The sequence below is a fragment of the Apteryx mantelli genome, chromosome 19 (assembly GCF_036417845.1).
Source record: "Apteryx mantelli isolate bAptMan1 chromosome 19, bAptMan1.hap1, whole genome shotgun sequence".
Lineage (NCBI taxonomy): Eukaryota > Metazoa > Chordata > Aves > Apterygiformes > Apterygidae > Apteryx > Apteryx mantelli.
Genome location: NC_089996.1, coordinates 9,712,269 through 9,725,905, shown reverse-complemented (window position 1 = coordinate 9,725,905; position 13,637 = coordinate 9,712,269). Strand labels below are relative to the sequence as shown.

The 13,637-nt window shown below is 44.0% G+C and overlaps 1 protein-coding gene across 10 annotated transcripts in view; it reads left to right on the top strand.

The window, feature by feature from the left end:
- The window catches only part of TMEM94 (transmembrane protein 94), a 53,269-nt gene that overhangs the window by 17,158 nt on the left and 22,474 nt on the right, over nucleotides 1-13,637 (top strand). For 8 of the 10 annotated variants that reach the window (XR_010886060.1, XM_067308239.1, XM_067308237.1 and 5 more), the window contains exons 3-11: nucleotides 4,186-4,305; nucleotides 5,023-5,150; nucleotides 5,763-5,899; nucleotides 6,563-6,759; nucleotides 7,253-7,404; nucleotides 8,429-8,531; nucleotides 8,848-8,934; nucleotides 9,479-9,595; nucleotides 13,400-13,456. Coding sequence is in view for 9 of the 10 variants with exons in the window: in XM_067308239.1 (XP_067164340.1) it covers nucleotides 4,186-4,305; nucleotides 5,023-5,150; nucleotides 5,763-5,899; nucleotides 6,563-6,759; nucleotides 7,253-7,404; nucleotides 8,429-8,531; nucleotides 8,848-8,934; nucleotides 9,479-9,595; nucleotides 13,400-13,456 (1,098 nt within the window). In the remaining variant the exon portion in view is untranslated. Of the gene's footprint in view, nucleotides 1-4,185; nucleotides 4,306-5,022; nucleotides 5,151-5,762; nucleotides 5,900-6,562; nucleotides 6,760-7,252; nucleotides 7,405-8,428; nucleotides 8,532-8,847; nucleotides 8,935-9,478; nucleotides 9,596-13,399; nucleotides 13,457-13,637 lie in introns of those variants that run through there. The other 2 variants (XM_067308238.1, XM_067308241.1) reach the window with 2 other exon arrangements.

The window sequence follows — 13,637 nt, the reverse complement described above, 5'->3', positions numbered from 1 at the left end:
CTGCAGCTCATGAGGAAGGCAAAAGAAGTCTTTTTGCTGTGAGCCAGACAAAGCTATAGGTTTAAACAAGCTCCTGGATCAGCCTGTGCTGGGTATCTGCCAACTTATGTCCACATGTCAAACTATGGAGAGCCAAATGTGCTGAGAAGGCAAAGAAAAGACTACTGATTCTATGGTTCTGTTTCCTCCAGCCGTGAAATGCTTCTCATCTCCTTCCTGCAGAGCCAGACCAGCTCCTAAAATGGGGTGTTTGCTAAATCTAGCTCAGGTTCCCCCTCCCTGCTGTTTCTAGGCAAGCTAAACAGTAATTTAACATTTAGGATATTTACTGAAAGTGGAGGAAAGATGAACTCATTCACTCATCTTTTCAGCCTCCCTTCCATTGCCCTCCTCAGTACATTAGTTTCCTTTAGAAAATAAAATCACATTTACAAGAAATCTTCTGCACCGTGTGCTTTTTCCTTAATAGCTATACTGCAGATTACAGCTCCGTGAGAGATGCAGTGTCGTCTGTGAGGCAGAGGGTAGCAATCACCCTTGGCTTACCTGGCGTCCGTCACGCCTTGGCCTAGGACTGTCCTAGCCAGGGCCGGGGCAGGGTCAGCTCCAGAAGAGCCCTAAGTGCACTTACAGAGGCTCGAGTTCTCTCTAGGCCTCTTGGGGCAAAGGAAAAAATAGCTCCTTATTTTCTCCTCCGGATTTTTCTCTTTGGTCATGGGCAAAAGGAAAGTACAGCCTTTAAAAATGCCTCATGATATTCACACGGGGCTTGCTTTTACTGTAACCTGGAATTTATCATCTGTTTTTTTTCTTTTTTTATTCTTCAGAAGAAGCCTTATGCTAAATGTGCGTGGGTGGGTAGGAAGGTGTTGTCTAGCTGTTTCTGCTCTTACCTGAAAATCAGTGAGTTACTCTTCAGATGCAACTTTCCAATGCAAAGATGTGAATGTTGAGATTTTTATTAATGAACTGACACCTCCGGTGAATGGCCTTCTTCACCCTGGGGTGCTCACCTCCCGTCTTGTGGCAGGAAACAAACCTGCAGCTGCTGAAAGGCTCAAAAGGTCCCTCTGGGCCAGCTTAAAGGCTTCTAGATCTGCTGTATAGAAAGATTTACTTTGGGGCTTTTGAAAAATGCCTCATTAGCAGTTGATGACTGAGGAAAGCATATCTTGTTGTGAAAACCTACAGCTGCCCCTTGCCAGGAGCTCAGGGTGGCTCTTCTCGCCTGTCCCTTTCATTTCATGCCCCCAAGCGCTGTCCCTCGTTGCTGACCTGCGGTAGGCTAGCCGAGTCTCTGCAGGCGTCTCCGCGGGTGGCCGCTCACTCGCGTTAGTGCAGCGGGTGTGTACCATGCCGGCTGTGTCCGCATGCTTTGCTTTATGCTCCAGGTTTTAAGTGTCTTCCCAAGACGTGTTTTTAACAATCCCTCTCCTTCCTTCCCAGCACTGCCGCATTTACCGCTTGCCCTTTCTCACTTACTACAGCCACCTTCCTTTGGGCACGCCTGCCTTCGCCTTGCGTTGACTGATCCTATGGGAAAACAATAACTCCGGTGTAAAGATCGGAGCAGGTGTGCAAGTATTTCAGGAACCTTTGCGATTACCTTTGGATTTGCTCCCTTTTTCCTCTCACTGCCTACTGTGATATGACAGTTCTCTTTCTAGGCAGTGCGTGACTGTACTAGACATTGGCATAAAGCGCAGCTTTCCCCTCATTTCTTCTGCAGCTCCTTGATGTACCCGTTGGAACCAGCTCAGCGACGTCTAAGCAAACTTTGCTTTTCAGTTAAAGTCCCTGTTATTATTGCTGCCTTTCATTTTGTGTCTTTTATTTAGCTGACTGCTTTCCCTGTGTTAGAAACAATGAGCAAGTGTTTTTGTGGGTGCTTTCCTATGCCTCAAACAGGCAGCCGTCAGTGGAGAGGGACCCTGTGTTGCCACTTGCTCGGTGTGCTCCCCGGCCCTCCTGCTTGCAGCGCTCCCGCGGTACAGCGGCATGGCCGTTGCCAGCGATGCTGCCTGCCATCTTCTCCTCTGGGAGTTTTTGTGAGGCTCCTGTGTTTAGTCGTGCGCTGATGTTACCTGGGCTGCCTCCAAGAACAACACAGAACTGCTTCCTTTATTCCCTAAAACTGACACAGAGAATGAAAACTACAGCAGGATTATTTTTAGTTCTATAAAACTGCAGCTGAAGCGGCATTGCTAGAGTCTTCCTGGCCAGAATTTGCTGATTTGAATTTTCCCTGAGGTGTGTAGTAGATGGTAGTTTAGAGAGCAGCTATATGTGCCACTTCTTGACACTCATGTTGCAGTTTTGGTTTGGACCATCAATGCAAATGACGCTGAAGTGCAGGGTTAGCTTCCGTTGGATGCTCATCATGAAGACACTCAGTTATGGAACAGGAAGAAAAGAGCAGATCAGAACTGAGATGTGCTTGCAGAGCTGGGTGTGTGCATGCAGCTCCTGAAGAGCAGAGCTGCTGCAGTTTGAGACCGAGGTGGATGTGGCAGGGCTGGGGAGAGCTTGTGACTGCAATAGCAGGAAGAGCTGCAGCTCCTGCCTGAACTGTTTGCTGGGCTGTGTGTCACACTGGTGGGGACCGGAGGGGAAGCTTCCTGACTGCTTTGTGTTCAGTAGTTCTGTAAATAGCATGATACACCTGAGCATTTTTAAGGTGCAGGATATCCTATGTGGTATAACTAGTACCTTCAGGGTTTTTTTGTCGGCCCTTCTGCAAGTACTTCTTTGAGGTTTTCTGTTCTTTGCTCCATTGAGCAACATATTTTGTCAAATAACTTTGGATCCCTACTGATGCTGGCCTTGTGTATGCATCTAACTCACACATGAAACTGTCAGTTCAGTTTTCCAGTGGAGCAGCATTGCTTGTATATCTATCTACATCTGGAAAAAACTGCAACAGCAGGGTTATTTCTTGGCCCGGCAGTTCATCATTCACCTACAGCCCAGAGCCTGGAAATGAACAGCATGGAGTTCCTTAAGACACAGCTATGGCACAATATTAAAACATAAAAGGCAAACAAGAACTTTTATTGACCAGTACCATGATGTCTGTTGTAGCCCTCACATGGCCACCTGCCTGCTTTTTCTTGTTGATTCACTTACAGCGATCCAGTACCCACAATACCTCTCAGCAGTCTCTGTGATTTGAAAGGAAGGTAACTGCTTCCATTCTAGCCCCAGAAATGCAAGCATTTACCCTACTTTCTTGATGTCAGCAACTTATGGCAGTGTTGTCCAGATGGCACTCTCTTGGGATGCTTCCTTTCAGCCTGCTGCCTCTTCCCTGGACGATGAGGGAGCAGTGGTTTGGATGGCATGTGCTTCCTTCAAGTGCAAATGCCTCCCATGTATGTTCTCACAATTCAGCACTTCCTCTTGTAATAGGAGGAGCTGGTGTTGGAGTCATGTCTCCTCCTAAACTGATCTGTGACCTAGCACATAAATCTGGGAGCTTCCATGTCGAAGTAGCCACTGGGGTGGACTTCATAACCAAAATGCAGCCCCAGCAGCTGTGGGAATCAGACACTTCTTGTTTAGATTTGCAGATATTCTATTACCTAGCTGTTACTACTTTTAGCAAGAATCATTTTGTATCATTAAATTTCCAGCATAACTGTCTGTGTTCAATTGTTCCAGCTCAGGACTTGATGGGCCAAGCTCACAGTAAGTAAATCTGATTCTGAATAAAATGGGGTAGATGTGAAGATATCCCAGTTTTCTTCCTTGCAGCCAGGTGGTCTCTCCCTCTGGAGTGGCTTCCTGTTTGGAAATCTTACTCATCTACTTTGGCTAATCACCTCCTGGTCTTTACAAGTTGATAGCAGTTCAAGCCTGCGTAACCTCTGGGAGCTGAGCAGGCTTCCTTTGTATTGTCCCCAGTCTCTGCAGATCAGAATCTTGTTTTGCAGAAATGATTTGGTATTCTACTTTGATAGACTATTTATCTGGCACAGTCAGGACTGGTTTGTTTACCTGATGTTATCTAGGTGCTCTTAATTCCAGCCAGCAGTCTAAAGTTCACAGGAGGGAAGACAATTTCAGGGAAATGACAAGTTTGACTGGTCCTGATAAGTGAGGCATTCGCAATACGGTGCGCATCCAGCCACTAGGAACAAGCCCCAAAAGAAAAGCACTAAACATTTTGTTTTTCTGGCTCTCTAGGATGAGATGACCTCAAGTTTGGGCCTTACCACAGAGAAAGCCCTCACGATCCTGAGAGACCAGTTGTCAGCACTGCTGGAGGGGCATCAGAAGGAACGGAAAAAAGTGACTTCCTGGAAGGTGAGACACCAAATAGCACAAGGATGGGCACTCAGTCTCCCGTTCTCAGAGTAAAGCTGAGGATTGACTGAAGGTTGGCTGCATTCCCTTCCAGACTGCTGCTGCAGAATTTCTGGCTATAGAACTGCTAACGTCTTTGGGACCAAAGCAAGGAATTATCCAAGGGTGTACTTCTCTCAGCTCTGCTCTACTGGAGGCTGGAGCTCTACAGGAACTTAGCTTCAACTCTGAGGGACCTAAGGGCTTCAACAGGCTGCAACTGCATTTGAAAAGTGGTCTTGATAGCAGAAAGCCCTTGAGCCACTCGTGGCAGTGTGCATTGGGGGTCTATATCAGGTGGAGAGAAAGAACTGTGAGGCTCAACAGAGTCTCCCCTTGCCCCACCATGTCTGACTGACTTGTGAATACAAAGTGGTAGTGTTTATTCACAATAATTAAATGTTAAAAATCTTCCTCTCTGGGTCAGTGACAATAGGGCAGTCTGGCACAGAAGCCTTTTTATTCTTTCAAGCAAGAGTAAAGCAGACAGTGTTTGCCCAGACTCCCCAGCCGAGGAACCACGAGCACTCGGATAGCTGATCTGGGAAGCTCTGTATCGTTTTGAGAGATTTTGCAAAGTTGTGTTAGCTGCTGCCCTCACCCTTTTGCACTCAGCTTTTTTAAAGACCTGTCTCTGTATTTCATGAATGTTGATTCTCTGCTGCTCTCCTGTTGTAGGAGGTGTGGAGGAGCAGTTTTCTGTACCATGGTAACCGTTGCTCCTGTTTCCACTGGCCTGGTGCATCTCTGATGCTTCTGGCAGTGCTGTTGCTGCTGTGCTGCTATGGAAGCCAGCCACAGGGGAGGTAAGCAAAACATCCTTTACTGGTTGACTGAAACAAGGTGGTAGTTTTATATCCTCTCAGCACTGTGTGTGGCTGATTATCGGTGTTGTCCCTCATTCTGTCTAGACATTAGCATATTCACACTGATACTCTGTCCCTATCAGTCTCTCTCACAAAACTTGGGCAAATTTAATGCTGCTTCCAAATGGATCCATGGAGTGTTCTAGGGAGAGAATGAGATTTTTCTTCCTTTTCTTTCTTCTGTCCCTAGATCTTACAAAATTGTAAGGTATTAGAATAGTCAGGAAGGATTTTGATACTGAATTGGAGAAGTTTGTGGTTCATAGGAGAAGGAACTGTGCTGTCGCATGAGCCATAGCTTGCCTTGATTGTATTTTGTAAGGGTATTTTTGAATTGAGACAGGTTCTTTGGAACTTCTCTTGTGGCATTATCCTAAAGAAGGAGCATGATCGTAGCTCTCCTGCTATTCTTTTTTAGATATAAGTCTGTGGGATATAAGAATAAACAACTGAGCAGGTGTGCATTTATCTCTGTGGGTGGCTGGCAGTGTATTCTGCTCATATATTCAAACCTCATCTGCTTTCTGGTTTCTTTTCTTCTGCTGTGCAAAGCCAAGGTGCTGAGATAGTTAATGCACTGGCACTCTTCCTCCTTCTCCTCTTGGATCTCTTCATGATTGGGCGTCAAGAGAGGCTGAAGTGCAGAGAGGTGGAGAGGAGACTTCAGACAATCATTGATAAGATAAATGGTGAGGTCTTATTCATTTGTCTCTCATTTGCATTTTGGATTTTCCCCCCGTTGGATTTTTCTCCAAACCTGATCACATATGTTACTGAGTTTACTAGTCTTGCCCTATGTTACACAGAAACAGGCTGTGAGAATTGTGCTCTACTTATGCCTGTCCTTCAGAATAGTTATTTTGAGCTGTCGTGTGGCCATGTGCTTCCAATCTGTATGTTATCAGGTAGGCGTCTGTTATGTCTGTGCTTTGGAGTAATTCGAATCCTGAGTATCTTACAAAAATATCTGCCTTCCAGAAGATGAGAGAAGAATACGTGGGGTTGTACCACAACATAGAACAGAAGGAAATAAATTGCTGTATTGAGCATCTTCTCAGCAGGGGCCTGTGAACCTGAGGAGGCAGTTTATTTCAGCATGGCAGTTTTAAGGACAGCCTTTAGCCTTTCCATTGTACAAGTATGTACTTAAGGTTATAAAATGACCGTGTTTAGTTGTTTATACAGGGTGGAGAAGGAGGGGAAGAGCCATCTGGGAGAAATGGAGAAATTGTAGAAGATCATGGGAATGGACCGATATTAGGACTGGAGGGCTCATAGCCGCTGTAGGATGTAGCGTGATTGGCCCCTCCAGAACTGTTATCACTTAATTCTTTCATACTATGTGCTTTCAGATACACTTGTCAAAGAGGTGAAATGGCCAGACTCCATGTACCCTGACCTTCACATGCCTTATGCCCCATCTTGGTCCCTTCATTGGGCCTACAGGGATGGTCATCTTGTCAATCTGCCTGTGAGCCTGTTAGTAGAAGGAGATGTCATTGCTTTGAGGCCAGGCCAGGAGTCATTTGCTTCTCTGAGAGGGATTAAGGTAACTCACTTGTCTTATTTCCCTGACCTGTGACAATGAAAGATATATTTCCCGGAATTTTCTTGCTAATACTCTAATTTCCAGTGTACAGCTTATTGGTGTAATTAATTTCTTCTCATCTTGAAAATGGTTTGAAAGTCCAGCTTAGCTCAGTTACAAGATCTATGGAAAGACGATAGACTTTGCTGCAAGAGGAAGATGGGCAAAAGTTTAAAGCTTGAAATTTACCACTGTTCTTTATTTTAACTTTCACTCCAAATGCACTCCAAAGATATGCTTTGTCACTGCTCAAGGCTTACAAGCATTTCATTTTGTCTCATGTTTGAAGCAACAGTTTAGCTAATGAATTTTTGAGAGAGTGAACTGCGACAAATGCGTGTTGTGTCACTTGCACTGGGAGGGATCCTGCTGGACTAAACCACCAGTCCCTTGCAGCAGGGTTCCACTGAGGCCCCAACCGTGCAGCCTTCGGGCCCTCTGACTTTTATTCTAGGATGATGAGCACATTGTTCTGGAGCCAGGAGATCTTTTTCCACCTTTCTCACCTCCACCCTCCCCAAGAGGAGAAGTGAAGAAGGGACCTCAGAATCCTCAGCTGTATCGTCTCTTCCGTGTCTTGAAGACCCCAATAATTGATAATGTCAGGTGAGTTAAATACTGTGCACAACGCCTGCACAGCTTGTCTTGGTCCTTGCTGCTGCCTTGTGTCAGAAAAGAATAAGATTTTACCAGTCCAGGACAGGGATTTTCAAATATACTGTGGTGTGCCTTCTCTGTTATCGAGGAAGGCTAGAGCTGTCTTCACTTGCCCTCCATAGCTGGGATGTCAGGCTGATACATAAAGATATGCTCAGTAGTTCTGTTTAGCTCATTACCTTCTACCTAAATTTGGACAATGGCAGGGAGGTCACAGATTTCATGCATTTGATGGCTAGAAATATGCGTGACCCCAGGTGAGATTGTTTTAAATCTATGTCAGACATTGAGACTGAGGACAAAGATTAATTCTTCAGTCAGGGGCATCTTCTGTAACTCAAGGGCCAGGACTCTGGCTCTGTAGAGAAAAATAATCTGGAACGATAGCTTTTCCCTTTTGAAAATGCTGCTGCTCTAAGGAGTGGGTCTTGTTGGGAAATGCTAGTTCTGGTAGCAAACAAACAAGGAATGAGCTGTGGAGGCACTGTTATACAATCACTGTATCCGTTTCAGCAGGAATGGAAAACACATTTTTGGAAAACAAGAGGAAGATGTTCTCTTTCTTAAAACTATTGAATCTTCAGCTGTTAATAGTTAGAGCAGTAAATGGCCTCCACAGAGGATAATGGGCTTCCCACTGGAGTATGTATAATCAGTGACATGACACCCTTTTGTTAACTGGAGAAGTGGATATCTGAATGTCCTCTCAGACTACCGGTACACACTGAGGGATGGAGCCCTCCTATAAGTGAGGGAAGAGACCTGGGAAGGCTGATCGACGGTACTGCAAATTTACCATTGCAAGTGCAAAGCTGTTATTACAGAATTTGACTGCTCTTTTGGAGGTTCCCCCTCACAGCATAGGGTGAATACAATATTCTAATCAGGTCTGCTAAGAGGATTATATAGGAGGAAAGTGCAGGATTAGGATCTTGTTGACTGCTGACATCCCTAGCTCTTTTTCATTTTTCAGGTGGTGTCTGGAAATGGCTTTGTCACGTCCTGTGACAGCCTTGGATAATGAGAGATTCACTGTACAGTCAGTAATGCTGAAGTATGCTGTCCCCATTGTACTGGTAGGTTTCATTTCAAGCATCTGTTGTCGAGTATAGCTATGCTTTGTCAATAAAGGTGAAGAATTTGCAGCCATCAACAAGAAATTGTGGTCAGGCAGTAACTCATGCAACTGGCTCTGTACGTTGGATAGTTCAGTGGAGCGAAGATGCTGAGCCATCATCATCTAGCAGTGAGAGTGGAGGGAGGCACTGCAGCAGCAAAACAACTGTATCTTCTAAACTTTCCCAGGGCTGGGAAAGTTTCAAGGGAGTGAAAAAATCCTTCTCTGCAAGCACTGGTAGTTTGCTGACAGTGTCCCCTCTGTTTGAATGGCAGGTTGGCTTCTTGATCACCAATGCTGTGCGCTTCATTTTCCAAGCTCCTGGAATTGCTTCTTGGCAGTACACTCTTCTTCAGTTACAGGTAAAGGAATGCTTTGAGCTCCACTACACTTCTCCTCCCCAAAGCACCACTGTGGCTAGTTCCCTCCATCAGCAACTTGCTCCATGCTATGGGAGCATCCTCTGCATGTCGTTCCTTGTGCATGCTGGGTCCAGGTGTTCTGGAGCAGGACAACATTCCACCCCTGCCATTCCACCTAGGCAGCCCTTGAAGTTATTTGCTCTACATGTATATAAATTATATGTGTGTGTGTGTATATATATATATATGTATGTATGTATATCTTGCTTTTAAACTTTAAGAGTTTCTGCCAAATTCAGCATGAAAAGCAACAACAAGTTGGTGTGATTTGTTCATGTCCTCCTTCATTACAATCCCCTAAGGGTGTGTGTGTCTCCCCTTCTGTGCTTCTCTGGGTCTCAGTTTTCAGTGTTTTGCAAGGTGTCTCCTTCCTTTCTGCCATTGCCTTTTACCCATCCTCTCACCGTGGTGGAAGAGAGGTCATGTGACAGGCCTGACTCCCTGTTGTCTCTGTGCTTGCTGGTGATCGGGAATGGTTTTTCAGGTGAATGGTGTCCTGCCCATCCTTCCATTGCTCTTTCCTGTCCTGTGGATTCTTGCTACAGCCTTTGGAGAAGCCAGAGTCTTGGCCCAGATGAGCAAGGCCTCATCCACCTCACTGGTAGGTATCTGTCCACATCAAGCTGTTGCAGAGGGAAGGGGTGGGGGATGTGAAGGGCACATGAGTGTGTGAAATGAGCACAATGAATTCAGCAGGTGAATCCACATAATCATAAAAACTTGTTGAATTTTTGGGTATCCCACCTACTCCCTCTTCCTGGAGCACAGTGTGGCTTATTCTTGGTCAGATGTTTCAGTTTTTTCAGTCTAGCTACAAATGTCCCAAAGGTAATAGGAAGCTCCAGTGGTTCAGTAAGTTTGTTCAAGGCAGGTGCTTATCAGCTAAATGTAATCTGTTAGAGGGCTCTGCATGGAGGTAAATTCCATGTGGTGTCTATAAGTAGGGAGCATTTAGCCGCTGAGAAGGAATGGGTTACATGAGATCCTCTGCAGTCCTCTCTTATGACCTGTGGGCTGAGCAGCCTTTTCCTGAGTTCTGGGGCTTGGCTTGCAGGCATGGCCTTTGCTGTGGGTCAGGGAGTAAGAGGAATTTCTGATGGTTTTGGTGGTTTGAGGGGTGGAGGTCAGAAGTCTGGTGGGTGTGTGATCCCAAAGTGACTCCACTGGCAGGTATTCGAAGTCTCTTGTTGTCTCCCAGTGCAGAGGAGAGGTGCACCATGGTGTGTTTGTCTCCTCTGCTGACTTCTATTATGCCTGGGCTTGGACACAATTTCTCTCTCCTTTTTGTCCCTCCTTGACCTGTGTGGCCCTGGGTCTTTGTTTTCTATTCTTTTCCCTATAGGTTACACATAACTCTCCCTGAGTGTCCTGGGAGGGAGACAGATGTTACCATCATCAGTGACATCTCTTTGCCCCTACACCATCTCTTTTCAGTGATTTCTCCTCTTTGCCTTCCCACCTATTCTCAGCATCACTTGATTTCTCTCCTTGAAACCTTCCTCTTTGTCCTCACACCTTGCTCTTTGGCAGGGAAAAAACAGAGCTCCTTGGCTTCCCTGCTTCATCGTTCTCAACATCTCCATTTGCCTTGTCACTCACACTTGCACCTCCCTTTTGTTCTTTCCTATCTTCTTCTTTCTCTCCATGTATGTTCAGGCAGCTCACCCTGTCCACCCAGCTCATTCTCTGTGACATCTCAGACATGATCCTTCCTCCTTGTCCCTGCAGAACAACCGTTGTGATGTGCCTTGGTCTTTCTCCCTCTGATTAGGGCAGTCCTCTCTTGGCCTCTCTATTTCACACCTTCCTTCCCTCTACTCCGTTCCGAATGTAGCAGGTAAGACCCTCTTCCTCTCCAACCACTTGACCTGTGTGACTCTCCTGTCCACCTTCTGCCCCCTCCCATCATCTTCAAGCTGTTTGATTTCCAGATTTTTAAGGCCATAGGAGACCCTTGTGGCTGATTAGTCAGAGATCCTGCATGACAAACCAGTGGCCCCCAAAGGAGCCCCTGCCTCAAGTGCCATTACTAGGACTGAAATACAGCAGCATTCCTTCTAGAAAGGAATTTGATGTTTGTTTGAAAATGTTCAGTACTGCCTTTGATAGGTTGTTTCAGTAATTGTTTACCTTCGCTGTTAAAAATGTACACTCTATTTTAGTGTGAATTTTTGTAGTATCTGATTTCCAACCTTGGATCTTTTTACATCCTTTGTCCTAGATTTAAGAGCATCTCAATCAAATTTCTGGTGTGTGGGTAGCTACTCACATTCCCTGTACAGTCTCTTTGATAAAGTAAACAGTTTAAGCACCTTGAGTCGCTATAAGCATATTTTCCAACCCTCTAATCTTTCTCTTCGCTTTCCTCTGAGCTTTCTGCAATGTTTCAGGATCACTGCAGAATTATGAGTCTCCAAAAAAGACAAAATATTCCATAACAGTGTGCTTGTGCTGAATTTCGGAATAATTTGGACTCTCTACTCCATGTTCCCCTATTAATGCAACAAAAGATTACATAGATCTTTTAGCCATTGTTTTAAATGACCAGGCTTCATTCAGCTGATTGTCTACAGTGGCCTCCAAGTCCTCACCAGAGTTACTGCTTTCTAAGACAGAGCCCTCATCCTGTAAACTCAACCTTCATCTTTGCTCCTACATAGGCAACCTTATGTTTGGAGCTGGTGGTATGCATGGTTTTTGCTTGTTTACCTAGCAATCCATGTTGTTCTGTAGCAGTGATCTGTTCTCTTTATTATTTGACACTGCCCCCAATCTTTGTATGGTTTACAATCTGTATCAATAATGATTTTGTTTTCTGCTTGACCTAGTAGCACATCGAAAATGATTCCTCAGTTTCTATTCCATTTGCAGATAGCACAATTTCTAATCTATTTAATGTGGGCCCTATTGCTCTTGTATTACTCTGTTTTTTGTTAGGAAACCAGTTAGAGCATTTTGTACCAAGTCAAAGTACCAAGTATTCTACATCAAAACCATTATTTTTATCAGTCTAATTTGTAATTTTGTCAAAAATGGTATCACAATAGTTTGACAAGATTTATTACTAATATACTCGTGTTGTTTGGCGCTGGTTATGTTATTCTACTTCTGTTCTTTTAATTGAGTCTCATATCAGCTTCTCTGTTATTCTGTCTGAAATCTAAGTCTGTCTGGGGTCCTGTAGTAACTTGGTTTGTTCTCCTTATCCTTTTTAGGCATTGGCACAACATTAATTTTCTTCCAGTGCACTGGGACTTAACCCGTGCTTCAAGCCTTGTTCAAAATCAGTAATAACAGTCAGAAAGTTGTCTAGACCTGCTGATTTAAAAATATTTAGTTTCAGTAGCTAGTATTAGAATGGAAAATATTTTACAGTTATCATATGGTATATCACTGAGTATGGAATAGCAATATTTATTTAACATGTCTGCCTTGCCTGCAATATCGTTTACAATTTCACTATCTTCATCAAGCAGTGGACTGGTATTAATTAGCCACTGGTATACTTTTTCTTATTTTTATGTTAATTTTTATTTCTATTTTCACTTCCACTCAAAACCAGACTTTTTTATTTTTACTATGGAATCGTAGCTTTTTAAAAATTTAATAAAATTTTGTTAATAAATAAGTTCCCAATTATCCTTCACAGTTTTCTGTTTAAATTATTTCTATCAGATTTGTCTTGACTTCTTTCAGTTTTGTTAAACCAATCCTGTGTAAAGTACCATAGCGGTGCATTATTATTTGGGATATTGTTTTGTTTCATACAAATGTAATTGCCATGTCCACTTATCCTAAGAAGCTACTTGAATTTAAACTGATTCTCAAAATTGCATCTTCTATGGAATTCCTTTGTGCTGGGTGCCCAATTTTTGAGTTGGTGAATTTCTCACTGTAATTCCAGGAGCCCTGGGGTAGTGCCCTGCTGTAAATCATTTCTTTTTGTTTCCTATTCATAGCCCATTCATGTCACCTCATTCCTCTGTATCCGTTGTGTTCCAGATACCCACTTTTCCAACCCTTTTCTTTAAGCTGTCTTTTTTTAACAGACACATATATCTTAAATCCAGATCAGTCACTACTGGCTCTTTCTGTCTTAAAATAACCATTTAGAAAGAGCCTCCTCCTGGTCTAATAGCTATTATTTTCTCTCTAGACATTTAGGTGAGGACTGTGTCTTCATTCTGTGATGTACAGCGCCAAGCACTTTGCTTGTGCTTCACAAATAGATAATGACATAGTCCTTTGCTTTAATAGATTATGCTGGTCTGTCCCAGCACAGCAATTCCCACAGAGCAGGACTCGTGCTTTCTTCTCTCTGGAAAGCACAATATTTAGGGAGGGATGATCCTCATGCCACATTTCTGAGCACAATTATAGTAACTGGTCTCTTCTCTTGCTGCAGCTTGCTAAGTTTTCAGAGGACACTCTCAGCAGCTACACAGAGATGGTATCTTCTCAGGTACTATTATTATGAATTGTTTTTTTCCATCTTCACTGCAGAACGTCATGATATCCTTTTCCTTTCTCTCTGATCTCCTGCTTGTTCCTAAACCCTTTTGCTTATGCCAGTTGTCCATTGTCACTTATTTGCTGCTTTAATTTGCTATGCATACAGGTTGCATGTCTTTCTCCTACACCTT